Source organism: Melanotaenia boesemani, chromosome 8 (genome assembly GCF_017639745.1).
Source record: "Melanotaenia boesemani isolate fMelBoe1 chromosome 8, fMelBoe1.pri, whole genome shotgun sequence".
Classification (NCBI taxonomy): Eukaryota; Metazoa; Chordata; class Actinopteri; order Atheriniformes; family Melanotaeniidae; genus Melanotaenia; species Melanotaenia boesemani.
The window spans coordinates 6,461,492-6,479,006 of record NC_055689.1 but is presented as its reverse complement, the minus strand read 5'-3'; the positions used below and the strand labels follow the sequence as shown (position 1 = coordinate 6,479,006).

Here is a 17,515-nt window from a genome sequence, read left to right as displayed (position 1 = left end):
CTCCATAATCTAAATTTTTTTTCTTTTAACTTTTCCTTTCATGGTTACTTTTCTGTTTCACAAGCCCAACTTTTCTTTCATCACCTATCATCCAACCACTTTTCCTCACCTGCTACATCTACACCCTGATACTTGTTGCAGTGTGGAGGCAGCGGTTGGCTCTCGCTCTATATGGCTGAATAAGGTGGTGTAAGGGGGGGCTTGCTCTGGTGGTTTTCTCTGAGGGATTGTGTAGTTGAAGTAAGGACCAGGACAAACAGGTGGAGGAGGAGGATGGCGGTGGCTCTGGAAGAAGTGTGGGGTCGAGTGAAGAATGTCTGTAAGCAGAACGGATTGCTCATCCTGTCTGTGCTGGCCGTGGTCATTGGCTGTCTGCTGGGCTTCTTCCTCAGAGGCAAGCAGCTCTCCGAGCAGGTCAGTTGGTTAAAAAAAGCTGAATGGGACCCCCCCCACCACACACACACACACACACACCCACACCATGCTTCCTGACAACAAACATGCCCACTTTCCCTCCCTCTTGCCTGCCTGCCTTATCCCACCACTTTAAATCTCTAAGTGTGATCCCCAAACTCCTTAAATGCCAGGATGGATCCAAACACAACTTATATTCAAGAGAGTTCCATCATCCCTGCATCTCCATCTTTGCTTTGACTCTATGCCATATGCACCAACATTTTTACATAAACATGCACATCTAACTGCACAGATACACAGCTGGCTTATATTTAGTTCATGGAGGCTTAGCCACAACCTGTACTCAAATTAAACACAATACCTTAAGAAGCCAGATCAATCCCTAAACTACTCATTATTTGACCACTGACTTGTATTCTGTCTGCAGGTAGAAAAAGAATGCACTCTATTGGGATAAATATACAGAACATGCATAACCACACACGTAGCGATGCTGCAGGCCCTAGTTTTAGAGACAAACCTGTTTGCCCATCAGATTTGTACAAACTGCAGGTTTCATTACTATAATTAGCCGCACAGTGGATCTTTAAAGGAAAGGAATTACTAATGGATGGCACTTTGCGGATGAGAGGACTGTGTTGATAAATGTTTTATTTAAGAGACCAACACAGGGCTTGAATTGTGAATGCAAAATTGAGTCAATGGTCAGCTGTTTTGATTACAGAAAATCACTGCATGATTTTTTTTTCTCCTTTAAACACAGAACAAAAAAAGTGCAACAGTATTAGATTGTGTACAGCTTGAGTGGATCCATGGCAAGAGATTGCTCAAGGGGAGATTAATTGTCAATCGCCCACGGAACCATAAAGTCAGCATCATACCATTTGTTCTTACTTATATAATTGACACAAGACTGAGAGAGAACAGGAATTAAATAGTCAGAATTCAGAGAATGGTAGGAGGCTGCCAGGAAGGATGCCAAACTAGATTAAAAAAATATGTTTAATGGAAAACAGGACTGTTTTGAAATTGCGATTATTTGTAATGAATGGAGACAGCCGTCAGTATAGCATGCTGATGCTGATCATAGTTCTTTAAAAATAAATTGTGTCTTTAGTTGGACACACAGCATCTATGTTTCGGAAAAACATCAAATTCATACTTTGATCATATTGGCTGTCATTTGTTATACATCAAGATGTCTCCTTTAAGAGGCATTAGTATGAAAAATATGTTTCTGAATGATGTGTGTGCATCTTACTTCGATGTCTGTAGTATATGTGTTTTTCAGACTGCAGAATTTATCACCAGAACATTTAAAAATAAATACAAATGGAAAAACTTGAGTTGCATAGATAAGGACAGCACCCTGTTAATTGTGAAAATAATAGAATTGTGCTAGCGCACGCTGAAGCGGAATTGAAGACATAACCCCAAGAAATTTTTAATAAACTTATTGGAAAAAATACCAAATGGGAGACTGAAAAAGGTAGTCAGTTTTTGCATATAAGTTTACCTGTTGAATATGTGTTAAATCCTTTGTAAAATAAAAATTTTATCTAAATGTATCTGCATGGCTCGGAACTGCCATCTATAATTAATTCTCTGACAACTTCTCCTCTTATTAGAGAACCTGTCATGTTTTATCTTTCAATTTAATTTTGCTATATTGTATAATAATTTAATTAAATTACAACATTCAATTCTATTCAAATCTACCCCAGAGATGACACTGGTTCTCGGTGTGGCTTGTTGTGTTAATCAAAAACAACCCAAAACATTTTTGTCATAAATGCTAACATAGAAACTAGGTCACAAAACATTGCACTTCAAGAGTTCCCAGTAATCTTAATGAAAATGTGTCACCAGTCTATATACATGCTAGCAGCTTAATGAGGCTGTACTGAATTATGCTAGGCGCTAAAGGTACAGTCAGTTTAGCAAGCTCACAAACTAAGTTAACCTGCTAGCATGCATACATAACATGTTTAGTAGTTTGTTTAGCCTATTAGCAAGCAAACATAGCCAGTTCAGAAGTTTGCTTAGCCTGTCAGTATGCAAACATAGCATGTTTAGTAGTTTGTTTAGTCTATTAGTATGCAAACATAGCTAGTTCAGTAGTTTGTTTAGCCTGTTAGCATGCAAACATAGAATGCTTAATAGTTTGTTTAGCCTATTAGCATGCAAACATAGCTAGTTCAGTAGTTTGTTTAGCCTGTTAGCATGCAAACATAGCATGTTTAGTAGTTTGTTTAGTCTATTAGTATGCAAACATAGCTAGTTCAGTAGTTTGTTTAGCCTGTTAGCATGCAAACATAGAATGCTTAATAGTTTGTTTAGCCTATTAGCATGCAAACATAGCAAGTTCAGAAGTTTGCTTAGCCTGTCAGCATGCAAACATAGCATGTTTAGTAATTTGTTTAGCCTCTTAACATGCTAACCTAGCAAGTTTAGTAGTTTGTTTAGCCTGTTAGCATCCAAACATAGCAAGGTTACTAGTTTAGTTTAGCCTGTTAACATGCAAACATAGCAAGTTAATTAGCATAATTTAGTGTTTTAGAATGCAAGCATTGTAAATCAATACCAGACACTGGGTTAATGTTTGACACTGTCAAAAATAGCCTTGGCCCAAAGATGCTTTGCATTTTAAACAGAAGCTAGCATAAATGTTTAATTCTTTTTATTGGGCACAAAAATAATGACTTTAATTTCATGTTATTACCAAGAATTGTGAAACAATCACAAAACAACAGCTGAAAAACATTTAATAGTTGAAAGTTTCCAACATGAATAATGAAAGAACCAAGTTTGACTTTGTCCAAACAAGTATTTCAAAGTAACTTAAATGAGAAATGTCATTTTAGAATTCATTTGTTTCTTTTTGTGCTTTCAGTCAGTTTAATTGTTGTATTATTTAGTCAAGGTTAGGCATAAAAATTATTTGATTAAGGTTAGGAAAGATCATTTCTTGAGTAAAAACAGAAACTTGGAGAATTTGTGGAAAATTAGGTCAAACACTAAAGGTGATTCCAGAGTTCAACTTCTTCTTGCAATAAACATTTCAGCTGTGAGCGTTTTTAAAGAGTAATCTGAGCATGAGTTAAGGATTCTAGTCATGTAGCTCTTTGGAAAGTCAGGAATAAAACTTTCATGTAAATGTTGACAGATTTAATTAGCTAGCAAAACACCAGTAATTATATGGCTGAAAGAAGTTACAAACCAATTGAATTTAACATTGAAAGAAAAGTTCAAGAGGTAATAAAGATAATGTCTATATTAAAGTGGAGGCAACACTATTTCTGTTGCTGTTTATGTTTTTCTATTTTGGCCTAGTTATATTTACATAATTGAAAGTAATTATCAGAATAGCACACATTAAAGCAACAGGAAAAAATGAACAAGAACAAATCATAAATTTCTAAAGCAGATTACAGTATGTAATTTAATATGTAGTGTTTTACCACACATGTTGACATGATCTAACAGTGCAAGTATTCAAAAGCTGATTGGACCAGTGTCTGCTGCTGCAGTCCTACATGCCTTTTAAAACCAGTACGTAAGCAAATGGCTTTGTATATGTGTATTTGTGTGCGTGAGTGTTAGTTCCTTTGTTAGCAGATGCCATGATGCAATGACAGCTGTGGATGTCCTTCACACACAAAGTACACCATACACAGGCACGCACAATGCAACCTGGAACACATGTATGAGCAAGCGTATTTGTGTATACACTCCGTATGTCCTCATAAACCCATGCAACACCTGTCCTACAACACACACACACACACACACACACACACAAGCTTAATTAGCCTAAAAGCTCTGCAACTCCAAAACAGAAAAGCTAAAAGCTTTTATTGCTCCATTATCTCACAGCACAGATGTGATGTTCTTAAATTTCTTTTTTTTTTTCTAACTCTTTACCAGCGTTTTGTCTTTTCCATAAGGGTGGACCACAGGGTAAAGTCAGAAAAATATATCTGTGTATTACCAATGCCTTTTAAGCTATAAACATTCATATAACTGAATGTCTAAATAAAACAATCTGCCTTGAGGTAAGATGTACTGAACTGATAGGATTTTATCATACCTCACTGAGCTTTTTTGGATTGTTAATGTCTGGCTGAGGAGAAGTGTGGCAGATGTGGGCAATGGTTCTCCAAAGAGGAACCCTATGCAAGTGGTTCATGTTAGTCTCCTAACAGCCGTCAGATTTGCTCGGGTGACCGTTTAAATGCAGAAAGCACATCAGATGGTGTGCACTTATTGCTAACTTCCATTGTTTTTAAACTAATTTCTGTGCCAGTTTTTATAATTATGTGAAATAAGATTTGTCATGTCAGTCTGAGATGAATTGGCTGTTAGTTGTTTTTATTGAAAAGAAGCAACTTGTGCAAGTTTTAGCACAATGGTTCAGACTTGAAACCCCAGTGGGTAGAATTTTTTGACTTTTAACTAAAGTCATTTCACCACTAAAAACAATCATAGCTCCCATTAACATGGGCTGGAGCCAACAGCTCAGACTGATACCATTTGGGATTACTGTGATCTTCCTCCACACACATGACAGCTTTCGGGGATTCTGGAGGCAAAAAGACCTTCTTCAAAAGAGCGCTCTGTGGCTGGTGCCTCACACCTCTGTGTATCTGTTTTTTACTGCTGCGGCAGCTCAAAATAAGGCTCAGAACTGAGGGAGAAGTTTCCCTAAGATATTTCTTCTACACCTTTGTCATTTCTGAGCAGAAACATCAGACAACTCTGAAAAACTTCTTACATTATTGACTAAACAATTCTTCCATTGAAATAAAGTTACTGATTGTACACATGCAGTTTAAAAAATTCAGTTAGTTACTGAGTCTATAGAAATCTTCAACTGCACTGAATTTATTGATTTTCAAGCGTTCAAATACAAGACATACAACAGCGGAGAATATGGAATCATCAAAACATTTAAAGAGCGAAAGACAGGTATGCAAAGTTACGCAGGTGTGCATTTGAAAAAAGTGAGCATGCTCATCCATTTGTAACTAAAATTGAATTTAACTGAATAGTACTTTATAGATCCTCTTGAAGAAATTGCATTATCATACAGATGCCACTTTAGCTAGCACCATCTGTGATCTGTTTCATATCCGCTCTGCTAAAAAAGACTTTCAATGGCCATTCACCTTAAATCTGATGGTGAATTACTTCAAGAAAAACTAGACAGTTGTGCCCGCTGTTTAGCAATCTTCAAATAAATTACAGGCAGTAAATATCAGAATATTTACACCCTGCTGATTCCGCTTTGCTTCACCAGCATGTTAATATGGCACCTGGAATGTTCATGTGTGACATAATAAATACGCCATCATACCATCAGTGTGACATACTGAGCATTTTAACAGCACTTTTAATCCAACTGAACATCCAATCAGAATAAAAACGTAAACATGTCAGCTGATCTGACCTGAAAGAATTTTCAATCCGATCATGATCACATCAGCAGGAAAATTAAGCATGTCTACCCTCATTCCGATCGTTTTCTGGTGGATGTAGTCTCTGCGCATGTTTCAACCACGGGGGGGTTACCCAACATAATGTGTTTACGCAAAGACTGGAAAAATGGCCGCAGCAAAACCGTTTTTCCTAGAAACTGAAAGACTTCAGGATTATTGAGCGTTTCGATGATCAAAAGATTTTAAAATAAATGCTGCTACAAGCTGAGCGTCACACATCCTCAGTTCAGCCTGTACTCACATTTATATTGCATTTATTTGCACAGCTCCTATTTTTATTATTATTGTAATTTTCTTATTTAGTGGCTTATTCTAGTTTTATTAATATTAAAAAAAAATGTTTTCGTTGGCACTCGCACACCAGAACAAATTCCTGGTACGTATAAACCTACTTGGCAATAAAACCGGATTCTGATTTTGATTCTGATTCTGATTAGTTAAAATAAACAAAAAGAAAACCCTTCCTACGAACTAGTCCCGACCGTGTATGTCTCCGTTGCGTTGCGTTCATATTAAATCTGTCCATCGTCTAAATACAACTGATCGGATTATCCAGTGTCCATGTGAACATGTCGGCTGGAATCTCTGATCAGACTGATTTCAGTCAGATAGATTAAATATTTTTCCATGTATACGTAGCTAGTGACGGGAAAAGTAACACAGAAAGTTTTATTTAAGAGTAAATAAAAAATCTAAAGTACTTAGTCAAGTTGTGAATGTACCGTTGAAACAGCTGGCAATGAAAAAGATGTTTGGAGTTATTTTGTAGGAAGGTCATTCATTTTCAGCACAGCACTAATTTTCTTTCATCAGTTTCTATTCAGTCTGGCTTTGATAGAAGCAGTATGTGAGTTGTTTTTTTTTTTGTTTGTTTGTTTGTTTTCTTTTGTTTTGTCTTGTTTTGTTTTTTTTGTTGTTGTTTCTAGTCATTCTTGATATTTTCTATTCTTTTTAAGTTGTCTGTGAGGTCAGTCACCTTGATGTCATGGTTCGACTGAGTCTGGTGACAGACAGTTGCCTTTTCAGAAAAACAGAAAATAAGAGAAAGGAGAAGGAAGTGTATGGTGGAGACAAGCGAAATCAATGCCCGGATGCAAAGGATGTGTAGTGGAAAGAGCTCAAAAGAACAAATCATAGAAGAAAACTCAACAGTTGAAGCTCTTTATTGCAAAGTTACAGAAAATGATTAAGTTCACAAACTTCTGACAATTCATCATTTTCTATATTCTTGAAATATTGGGACGATCTGTTGAAATCTTAAGTTTTATCTGTCCAACAATAAAGAACATTCCTGCAGCAAATAACTTTAAGCTGAAAGACGTTAATGAAAGCTCCTCAGTGAATTCAGAAGTTTCAAATGAAAAGTCACTGCTCAACATGCTTTGGAGGCAGAGCCTGCAGCAGGGATTCAAAAGAAGACAAGGACAAATCAGAATGGCTCAATACAACATATCTCAGTATGTTCTACTTATCCATAGGTTTTATTCGTCCTTACCAAACTAAACAATCAGTCCTAACATTAGTCTCATCTCTTGAATGAAATAGAGTAGAAAGAAGAAAAACCTTATATAATCTGCCCCTCTGACACAAATCCTGTAACACATAATAGAAATAAAATAGCTGCAGGTCAACAAACCACCGACTTCCAACAGATACTTCATATTTTACACTTCATTTTCTCTATTCACATCACCATAGAGGAAAAACCTATTCACATCTTTTATTAGATTTTCTTATCATAGCAGCTTAAATCATTTTTTAACACAATCTTTGATTTTGCTTCTTTGGTTTCTTTATCCAGATTGTTCCATGAACTGACTCCATACACAGGAACACATCGTTCCAACACTTCTATTCTGAAACCTGTTTTTTCAACATCTCACATCCTTTTAAATTATAATGGATTTGTGTGTTTTTTTGGGGTTTTTTTTATTTCCAAATTACTTTTGGATATAAATCAGTAAGCATTTCCAATGAGCTTTTTACATGACCTTCAACACACTGTAATCAGCCAGATATTAGATTATATATTAGATTATAGATTTTAACATCTGTATCTGTGCAAACAACAGGATAGATCTCTATATCTGCTTCTACTAATGATTCTTATTGCTCTTCTTTGTAAAACAAAACTGGATTAATGTATGTTTTACATGTAGTTCCCCATATTTCACTGCGATAAGTCAGATATGAAACAAAGAATCATACAATAGATATAGTGTGTTGTTTTCTAGTAAATCCTTTACTTCATATACCTTATACCAGGGGTGTCAAGTTCCAGCCCTCAAGGGCCACAATCCTGCAGGTTTTAAAAAGTGTCCTTGCTCCAACACACCCAACTTATACTGAGTCATTGTGCAGAATTTCATAGACTGCTGGGTCCATTAGTTTGAGTCAGGTGAGTTGAAGCAGGAAAACACTGAAAACCTGCAGGACAGCAGCCACTGAGGACCGACTTTGGAGACCTCTACCATTCATATGTGACTTTCATGATATATTTTTATCAATAATAAAACCCCAAATCTTAATGTCTCTTTCAATTCTAATACCCTTTATATCCAAAGACCTGTCATTGTTTGCACCTCTTTTATTATCCTTGGGGATAATTTATCTACATTGTATGTTTTACAAAGACAACATTTTCACAGTTACAACATCCAGCAGTGTGACTGATATCAAATATGATGAAAAGTCTGTTTTTCTCTGCTGCTTGCAGGAGGTGAAGTACTTCCAGTTTCCTGGAGAGCTGCTGATGAGGATGCTGAAGATGCTGATTTTGCCACTTGTCGTATCCAGGTATGAGAAGCAACTCTGCAAGACAGCAACACATAAACACACACCAACGTTTACATACTTTGTGTGCACAATGCAGAAGTGGAGTGAAGAGCTATATACAATATATATTCATGTTTTAGCTGCCAATGAAAACTTAAAAGTAGGAAGTGAAAACAGCTTTTCATTTTGATTTCATATCATTCGGTGGAGCAATGCAATGATACAGAGACGTGGACCAGTAAACGGGAGATACTGTTAATCCTGCCCGCAGACAAACATGACTGCAGCTGCTACTTCTTTTTTTTTTTCGTACATATGAAGTGAGGCTTGGTTTTTTCTTCTTCTTCTTCTTTTGTTTTTTTTTTTTTTTTTGCTATGCAGAATCATTTCACTGCTGCCTGTAGCCGAGATTAATATTTCTATGAATTTTGTCCATGAGGGCAATCAGGGCTGTTTTCTTTGTCTCACCTCATCTCCAGTATCAATGAAATATAAAAGCTGTCTGTTCTGGGAGCAATTTGGACATTCTCTGGAGAACACTGACTCTGCACAAAGATGAGATGTTTAAATATTGATTAGAAGTGACTGAATGAAAACTTGCAAAGCTCTGAGAACAACCATTTGAGAATTCATTAATGAATTGGCCAGACGTTGGACAAGTCTTGTTACTAATGTTGTCTGAGAAGTGGTTAAAAAAAGAGTTGATTAAACATGTTAGACACTAGAAGATAAAATATGGAGCAACAAAATTAAAAATAATTGGTTCAAAGCGGATATTTTTTCAATGCAACCCTGCTGCAGAGTGAGATAAGAATGAATGAGCCCAATCTTTAAAGTCTTAATTAAAAATAAGTGAAATGGAAAATACGTAAAAACATGCAAAGCAGCCACAAAATAACTGCAAATTAGAAAATATCAGCAAATAAACTACAACAGTGAGACCATATAAACCAGTCCACCCCTGATTTCTGTTTTAAGTGGTGCAGTCTCCATGCAGCATCAATAGTTTGTTATGTCCGGCCTGCAGAGATTTCTGATTGCGTGACTCCATAATGATTGGGGTGGATGAAAAGCACAAACTAGATGAGATTGTTGCTGTACCCAATTACCCCTTTCACCATCAAGGATTTGAGAGAAATGTTTCTATGGAAGTGAATCTGTTGTCCTTTGACAGATTCAGATGCATTCTCAGGAGGACACAGCCTGCCAGATTTTCCAGTTTGATTATTTTAGGCCTAAAGCTTTTAGTTGCCTGCATGAGGTCAGTGATGTCTCTAACACACAAAACTCCCAAAACAAATCATGCAAACACACCGGTTACATGCAGGCTGCTCTGTGCAATAAGCTACTTACAATCTATGCAACAGCAAAGACTGGATGAGAAGTTAATCCTCCCTCTCTCTGTCTCTCATTGGCTGTGTCCCCTCTGTGCCTTTATTTCTATCTATCAGTATTTATGTGTTTTTTGTTGTTGTTTTTACTGTTTTTCTGTCTGTCTTGTTCTATGGACTATAAGCACAAGGCAAAGATCAGAAGGAGGATGTGTTACCTACACACGACTACTACATCACGATCTTTTCCCCCAGTGTCACAGATTCAGGGCAGTGTACCACTTCAGTGCATGTTTCCTGCCAAACATGAAGCACGTGACAGTGAGAGACGTTTACTACAACTAATCTGAAGCAGTGCCTGCAGACTAGAGGGGGTGGAGGGGCAATCACAACAAGATCCACACACCACTTTAGCACATGGGATTGTAAATGCAAGCAGGGTGAATATTTAGCACTGTGTGTGTGGGCTGCAGCACACGTAGTGTTCCCCCGCTCCAGCCTGCGATTCAGTGGAGGCAATAACGGATGATGGAGATGGAAGGCATTGCTTGTTAGCTCGTAGCTGTTGTGCTTTAACTAATCACCATTCACCTGCTCCTAGCCAATTTGAGATGAGCTGCAGAATATCCCTGCATCTTCATAACCCTCTGATTGCGTGCAAGTCTGCTAGACACAGAAAACAGTCATGGATGTCCTGGGTTTCTCTCTCTCTCTCTCTCTCTCTCTCTACCTTAGACTATCAAACTGGGATACACAGACCGGCTGCTTGACATGATGCATGGTACAGTAGGGCTTATCTGGGGGTGAATATCCTCCCTCGCCCTATAGCCCGTCTGTCCCCATTTTCCCCCTCCCAACGCCATCTGCGCACCAGCCACAGCAGAAACCAGATTATCCCATGAATGCGTCATGCAGAATCAACGGTCACTCTGCTCACTGCCTCTGTTCTTCTTTTTTCAATTAAAATATGATTTTTAAAGAGATGAAATACTGACTAATGAAGTTTTTGAAAGACATTTGCATTGTTTTTGTTGTTTGTTTGCTTGTTTTCTTTTTTATTTGGTTGAGAAGTGACATGATGGTTACATCTGGTCAGATCTGAGTGGGTGTGCGCTGGAAATTGTTTACAAGGTCTTAGAGAAATATGACGTGCATACCACCTGGAGGAGGTTTTGTTCAAGTCCAAAGCTAAGCCCCTTTGCCTTAGTTTTGTTTCCAAGGCATTATGGTTTGCTTCCAGTAGAGTGAAATTTATAAATATACAAAAATAAGGTCTTTAAAAGATTTGAGCATCTGAAACGGTGTTTTCACTAACATGGAGCAGCATGTTTTTCTATTACGTCTGAGCACCCTGTCATGATTTCTATTTGCTATTCCTGCCTTTGGATTTAAGATTAAACCAACAAACCACATTTGGAAAAGGCTGTACAAATTATATTATACAACATATTTGCTCGGGTGGCTGAATATTTGCCAGATCAGAACACAGTGTAAGCCATTACACAGGAACTAGTTAGTCTTATTAGGCTCGGTACTCTGACATTTACTTGTACAGTACATGAACATGTCACAATGTTACACCCAGTTCTTCATATCCTGTTGTTGTTTAACAAAGGGATTAAACAAGTGGTCACTGGTCACATTGTGGTAATTTTATTTCAGGCTGCAAAAAGTCATCTTTAAGTCACTTGTATTTTCCCCTCAGCTTGATGCTGAAAACTTTACTTTGTTTTCATTTACATACCACAAGAAGCCGGATTTTTTTTCATTTAAAACTATTCTTACATACTTTCTTTAGTACTCTCTCCATGGCTCAGTTCGGGAACAATATTTAATCATCTGCTGAGTGGCGGTCAGCCCAGACTGATTGCAGATTTAAGACATATATTGTACCGTACAACAACCAAAGGAGTTTAAACTTGCTAAAAGAAATAACATATAATTAAAGTGTCTAACTCTCTCATGTGCTGATGTTGCTGAAGTATTTTTATCTCAGGTTTTTCTGTGGCTTGATTACCCCAGCAGCTCTAACCATGCAGTTTTAGTGTTGCAGTCCAGCAGCAATTTCAGCCTGTAACGTGGATAAACTCTGATCTGCACATTAACCCAACGTCAAGTCGCTCTGATTGTGAAAGTCCAAAGCAGAGGAAGCTGAATGGTCTGTTATGTTGTCAGACTCTTAGTTCCTATGGCCTGGTATCGATTTGAAGAAAAAGAATTGTGACTTTCTGATTCATTTCAGACTGGAATCGAATGAATTGGATTGAAATTAAATGAATAATACTTTATAAAGAAATTATAGTGTTGCATATGAATTATTATAGTGTGTGTGTGTATGCATGTGTGTGTGTGTGTATGTGTATGTGTTGGAGGGGGGGTAAAAAAGAGAAAGGGGGGGTGAACCCATTTTACAAAGTAAAACCACTGATGACATCATATGCAAAAAAAAAAAGCTAAAAAAATGTAATTCTTTCTATCAAACATCAACAGCAACTCACATCAGTTTAACATCTGGAGTTGCAGAGGTGCCTTGCACAATGACGTGACCAAAATAATACCTTAAAAATACCAAGTACTGTAATCCCTTTACATTTTTACTATGGATTTACTTGTGTGCTCTCTGTATTGGGGTTTCTCTTATCTTTGTATCTTATCTTTACATCATCGTGTTTTGCTGCCATTTGGGTGCAATATCAGAAATATGTGAAACAGTCTGAGCAGTTTGCTGCTCCTGATTGTGTTAAAGCTGTGTCTGAACCTTTATCTAAGCTCTGCTTTGATGCAGGTTTGTTCTTTGCTTCCTATCATTTTTACGTCTATGTCCTCTTTGTTGTCTTTGTCGGCCCCTCCCAGCTCAAACTGATTTATAACAATTAGCATCACCTAGCGTCATCCCCATGAGCGATGTGTTGTTAGCTTATTTAGTGGAATGTAAGTCTTATTTCTGTTGAAGAAATGCCCAAAATCCTTCAGCAACACAGATGGAGATCTGTTTTATCATTACCAGGTCCTCAGGCAGTGAAGTCAGGAATGTGCTCCTATAGTCAAAACACATAATGCTGCATTCCTAATATTCAATTTGTTCAACAGCTATTCAAGGTCATCTTTTCTTTAACAATGACCCATCAAAGTGTTTAAATTTCCTCCATTTTTTTCTTCCGTAAAACCTTGACGTCTCCCTTTTAACCATAATTTGAGTTATGCACATGTAAGAAAAAAAAGAAAAATCTGTTATGTTTTTACTTTAGAAAATCTCAAAAACATACAAAGAATAACTCAATAATTCAGCGGCATGGCTCGGTGGGTAGAGTAGTCGTCTTGTAGCCTGAGGGTTGTAAGTTCGATCCTCGGCCTGTCGAGCTCATGTCGAGGTATTCCTAAGCAAGACACCAAACCCCAAATTGCTCCTGATGGGTCATGGTTGAGCGCCTTGCAGGGCAGATTCTACCATCAGTGTGTGTGAATGTGATGTATAATGTATATTACATATTTATATAAAGCTCTGTGGCTATTGAGGTATCTAAGCATAGCATTTGTAAGGTACACACTTAAGTCTTTACCATATAAGGTTCTCTGTCCCACAGACTGGATTGACACAAGAACATGCATTCCATGCAAATGAGCATCCTATAGGCAAACTCTATGATTGGAGGACACAGGACTGAGGAATTTTCTTTGTTTAAACCCTATATAAGACAGAATGACACATCAGGTCTTTAGGTCTTCGTTCTGGCTTTGGGACCTCCAGATTTTGCTGCAGAAATCTGTTTTGATGTCTGAACTTTTGTAATAAACTTCTTTTTATTATTCAAGTCAGCGTCCAGAGACGTTTTTGCCTGAAAGACAATTTTTCCACATCTCCTGATCAAGATACATCACTATCATTCCAGATCCAGTAAAACACTATATAAATACAGCCCATTTACCATTTCAATAATTCAACCCTAATTCCAAAAATGATGGAATGTTGTGACAAATGTAAATACTTTGTTGTTAATCTGATTAACCAATATCTATATATCTAATATACAGCAGAAAATAAAAAATAGATGCCTGTCATCTCTGGCTCCCTGAACGTATTGCATTAAAAACAAATATAATTCTGTCAAGAAATCGCTGCAGGGCTTGGATACACTTCCAAAAATCCCTGTAGCCATATGAACAATATTAACTATGTCATCATAAGTTAATATCAAGGTGCGAGGTGGAGGACCCAAATGCAGGCAGATGAGGCAGGAGGCAGACCGGTGCAGGAACAAGGCTTTAATAGTTACCAGGAACCAGGGGAAACACAGCTGGTACGGGACAGGGACCAAAACATGGCATGAAGACTACAATGAACTGGCAAGATGAAAAAGAATCCAAATTTGCATAGACCCACTAATAAGGAACAGGTGAAGTGAATGAGCAAATCAAACCAGGTGTAATGAACAGGAAGCAGAAAGCAAAACAGAATACCCAAAGGAAATAACTACAAAATAAGACAAGGAAAACAGAATTAAAGATGACAAGGCTACAAAAACCTAAACCAAGAACTCAGATCATGACAGTTAAAGCTCGGTCATGCAAAGAAGGATCCACATGTGAACATGATCCAGAAACACTGCTGTCTCTTCTGGGCCAGACAAACTTTGAAATTCTTTTTGGAAATCTTAGACATCATTTAATCGCAATAAGGAAATCCTGCATTTTTGGTGATATAGGAATATAACTAGGTAATTATACACCTTGAAAGACAACATCCACCCATTTTCTACACCGTTTAGTCCAATTCAGGGTCACAGGGAGCTGGTGCCTATCCCAACAGGTACACCCTGGACCAGGGACAGACTGGGACAAACAATCAGCCCTGGCATTTTTGCCCAAACCGGCCCATAAACGCCACTAATCTTTGAGCTCTCTTAAATGTGAATATAAGCCATGCAACTTCTTAAACTCGCTAAAACTATGCAGTTAGTTTGCAGTAAATGTTACATACTTCCACAAAGTGTCATTTAATAAAATAAAAATCTATACACCAGCACACTGATGGATGTTAGAGCAGCATTCATCCTACTTTGTGTTTCAAGAAGAAAACAGAAAGAACAGATGTGAGAAATGATGGATCAGATGAAAATTATCAAAGAGTAGAAACGGTGTCTCTGCTGCCTGCTTATCTCTTCTATGTTATTTCAACCAGGTTTAACTAAAGACTGATGGAGATTTTTCACATCCAGAATTAAGGGATTCTCTGTTAAAGAGGCAAACAGCTGCATCAGCATTTACATGTAGACATACGTATAGGCTGAATACATAAACAATCTCAAAAAAGGTTTTTTTCTGTTTATTGTCCGTCAACACCTCCACAGAAGCTACCTGTAACACATATAACAGATAGGCTGATAAAAAATTTGAAATTTGCTGACTCACTGTTAATGTTGATGAATGATGGTGAGAAAATAACATTTTCACTATTATTAGGATGATTTAGTTCAGAAAGACATCAAATAGCTAAATTTAAGGTCTGCTATTTTAACCAGTGAGCACAACCAGTTAACCAGATAATTAAACAGCTGTTTTATTGGCATATTTTCATCCCATCATTATTACTTTGTAAACAGCTAGCATGTTCACCGCTAACTGTTAGCGTGTTCAGTGCTAACTGACTCATATGGATCAGACTCACTGGGTTTAAGAGAACAGAACAGAACATCAGCGATGTGAAAGCAGTGCAGCTTACCACCATCATCATCATCATCCACAGCAGCTGATGAAGGACCTGCTGCGGTCGAACTGTCAATCATTTTAGGAGCGTGACCTGCATCTTTTAATCGCAGTTTTTCTGCTCCTCCTCTCTGTTTCCCCTCCTCAGAACAGGTAGCCGCATCCATTGGCTCAAACAGGGTTTAAAGTATCTGATTGGTTCAACCTGGTGGCGTCATTAAGTTAAGAACCAATGGTGGTCAGGAAAGAAAGTTCTGTGCTGACTGGATAAATTACCCAAGCACAGGGAGCACTGGGAGAGGGGATGGTGTTTAAAATTTGAGTGGGCCGGGCCATTATTACTTAGTTGAATCTACCGACTTTTATGAACCAGTCAGACTAATAATTGTGACGGTCCACCGGGAAAATGCCTGGTATGTCAGATGGCCAGTCTGTGTCTGCCCTGGAAAGGTCGCCAGTCTCACAGGACATAACACAGAGAGACAAACAACCATTCACACTCATACTCACTCCCAGGGAGAATTTAGAGTGACTAATTGACCTAACAAACATGTCTTTGGATGTGCTCCCATCCAGAAAATGTCTTTTTGCTGAGATAAGCTTTGCATATGGCAATGCTGAACACATATCACATCCAGGTACTGGACTGGCCTGCCTGTACTTCATACCTTTCACTAAATTCAAACAACATGAACAGCAAAATATGACAAAGAACATACAGAACTGTTGAGCAGCAGCTCTTCTCCTCAGGTCTCTGATATTTATGCTCTCTTGTTAGAAGAAGACAGGCCCTGTCCTAACTAAAGATGTTTTGATGCCATTAAATTAAAATTAGCTAATATTTTACATGGAATAGTGAAATGTTTTTCTTTCAATATTTAATATGCTTTCCATTATCTGTTGTTTACAAGATTCGCTAATCAAGTTATTGTTTCGATTTTACACAATATTCCCAACTTTTGGAAGTGAGTTTTTAACATTAAATAATAAGAAGAAATAATGATTAAAATAGAAAAAAATGAGCCTTACAGATACAGTTACTTCAGCTAATAAGTTACAAATTTCATACAAGATTTAGAATTAATTTTCCCTTCCACTTAGAGGTTTCAGGCATAAAACAGTGCAGTGAGTTTTCACCTCACTCATAATTAAAACAGTTATTTATAAGATGTTACTTGGATATTAACTAATCAAGTCTGAGACCAGAAGTGATTTTCCTGCTAATCATGTAGCAGCATACAGCTCTAATTACCAGTTAAACAGAGCCATAGAGAGGGTTCTAATGTAAAGTTGAAAAGCAGGGCTCTATAAATGGCACAAACAATATACAGATATTCTAAGAAACTGGAGTTAATGAGGTCACTGCATCTGCAGCACCCGCAGCCTGCATATTCTTTTGTTTTTGCTTTAAGATTTCACCTCACTAAGCCTTTCATGTGCTGCTATTGCATGCAGAGATATCACACTGACTGTCAGTTTAGGTGGTTTTGAGTTTTAAATATTTCTACCAAAGAAGCTGCAGGTCTCAGTCCTGATCAGTACAGGGAAAAAAGCGACTCTATAGCTAAAATCACAGCTGTATGCGGTGTTCTTGGTCTGCGTGGCGGGTCAGGAAGCAGAGTTAGATGTACAAGAGGTTTATAGAAAATTGTTTTTCTTAATCTCAGACCACAGAGAGACGGATAAATACAGCAGCCTATAACAGAGCAATGAGGTTTTTCCTTCCTGACTCATTCTGAGGGCCACACAGCTACGAGCTAAGACTGAGAAAAATGCAGTCATTTATTTTTG

The 17,515-nt window shown here is 37.6% G+C and overlaps 1 protein-coding gene across 1 annotated transcript in view; it reads left to right on the top strand.

Moving 5' to 3' along the window:
* Window positions 1–273: 273 nt before the first annotated feature.
* Window positions 274–17,515, top strand: part of slc1a7a (solute carrier family 1 member 7a) — a 44,125-nt gene continuing 26,883 nt past the window's right edge. The window contains exons 1-2 of the mRNA XM_041992196.1: window positions 274–414; window positions 8,632–8,711. Of these exons, the coding sequence (XP_041848130.1) occupies window positions 274–414; window positions 8,632–8,711 (221 nt within the window). The remainder of the gene's footprint in view (window positions 415–8,631; window positions 8,712–17,515) is intronic.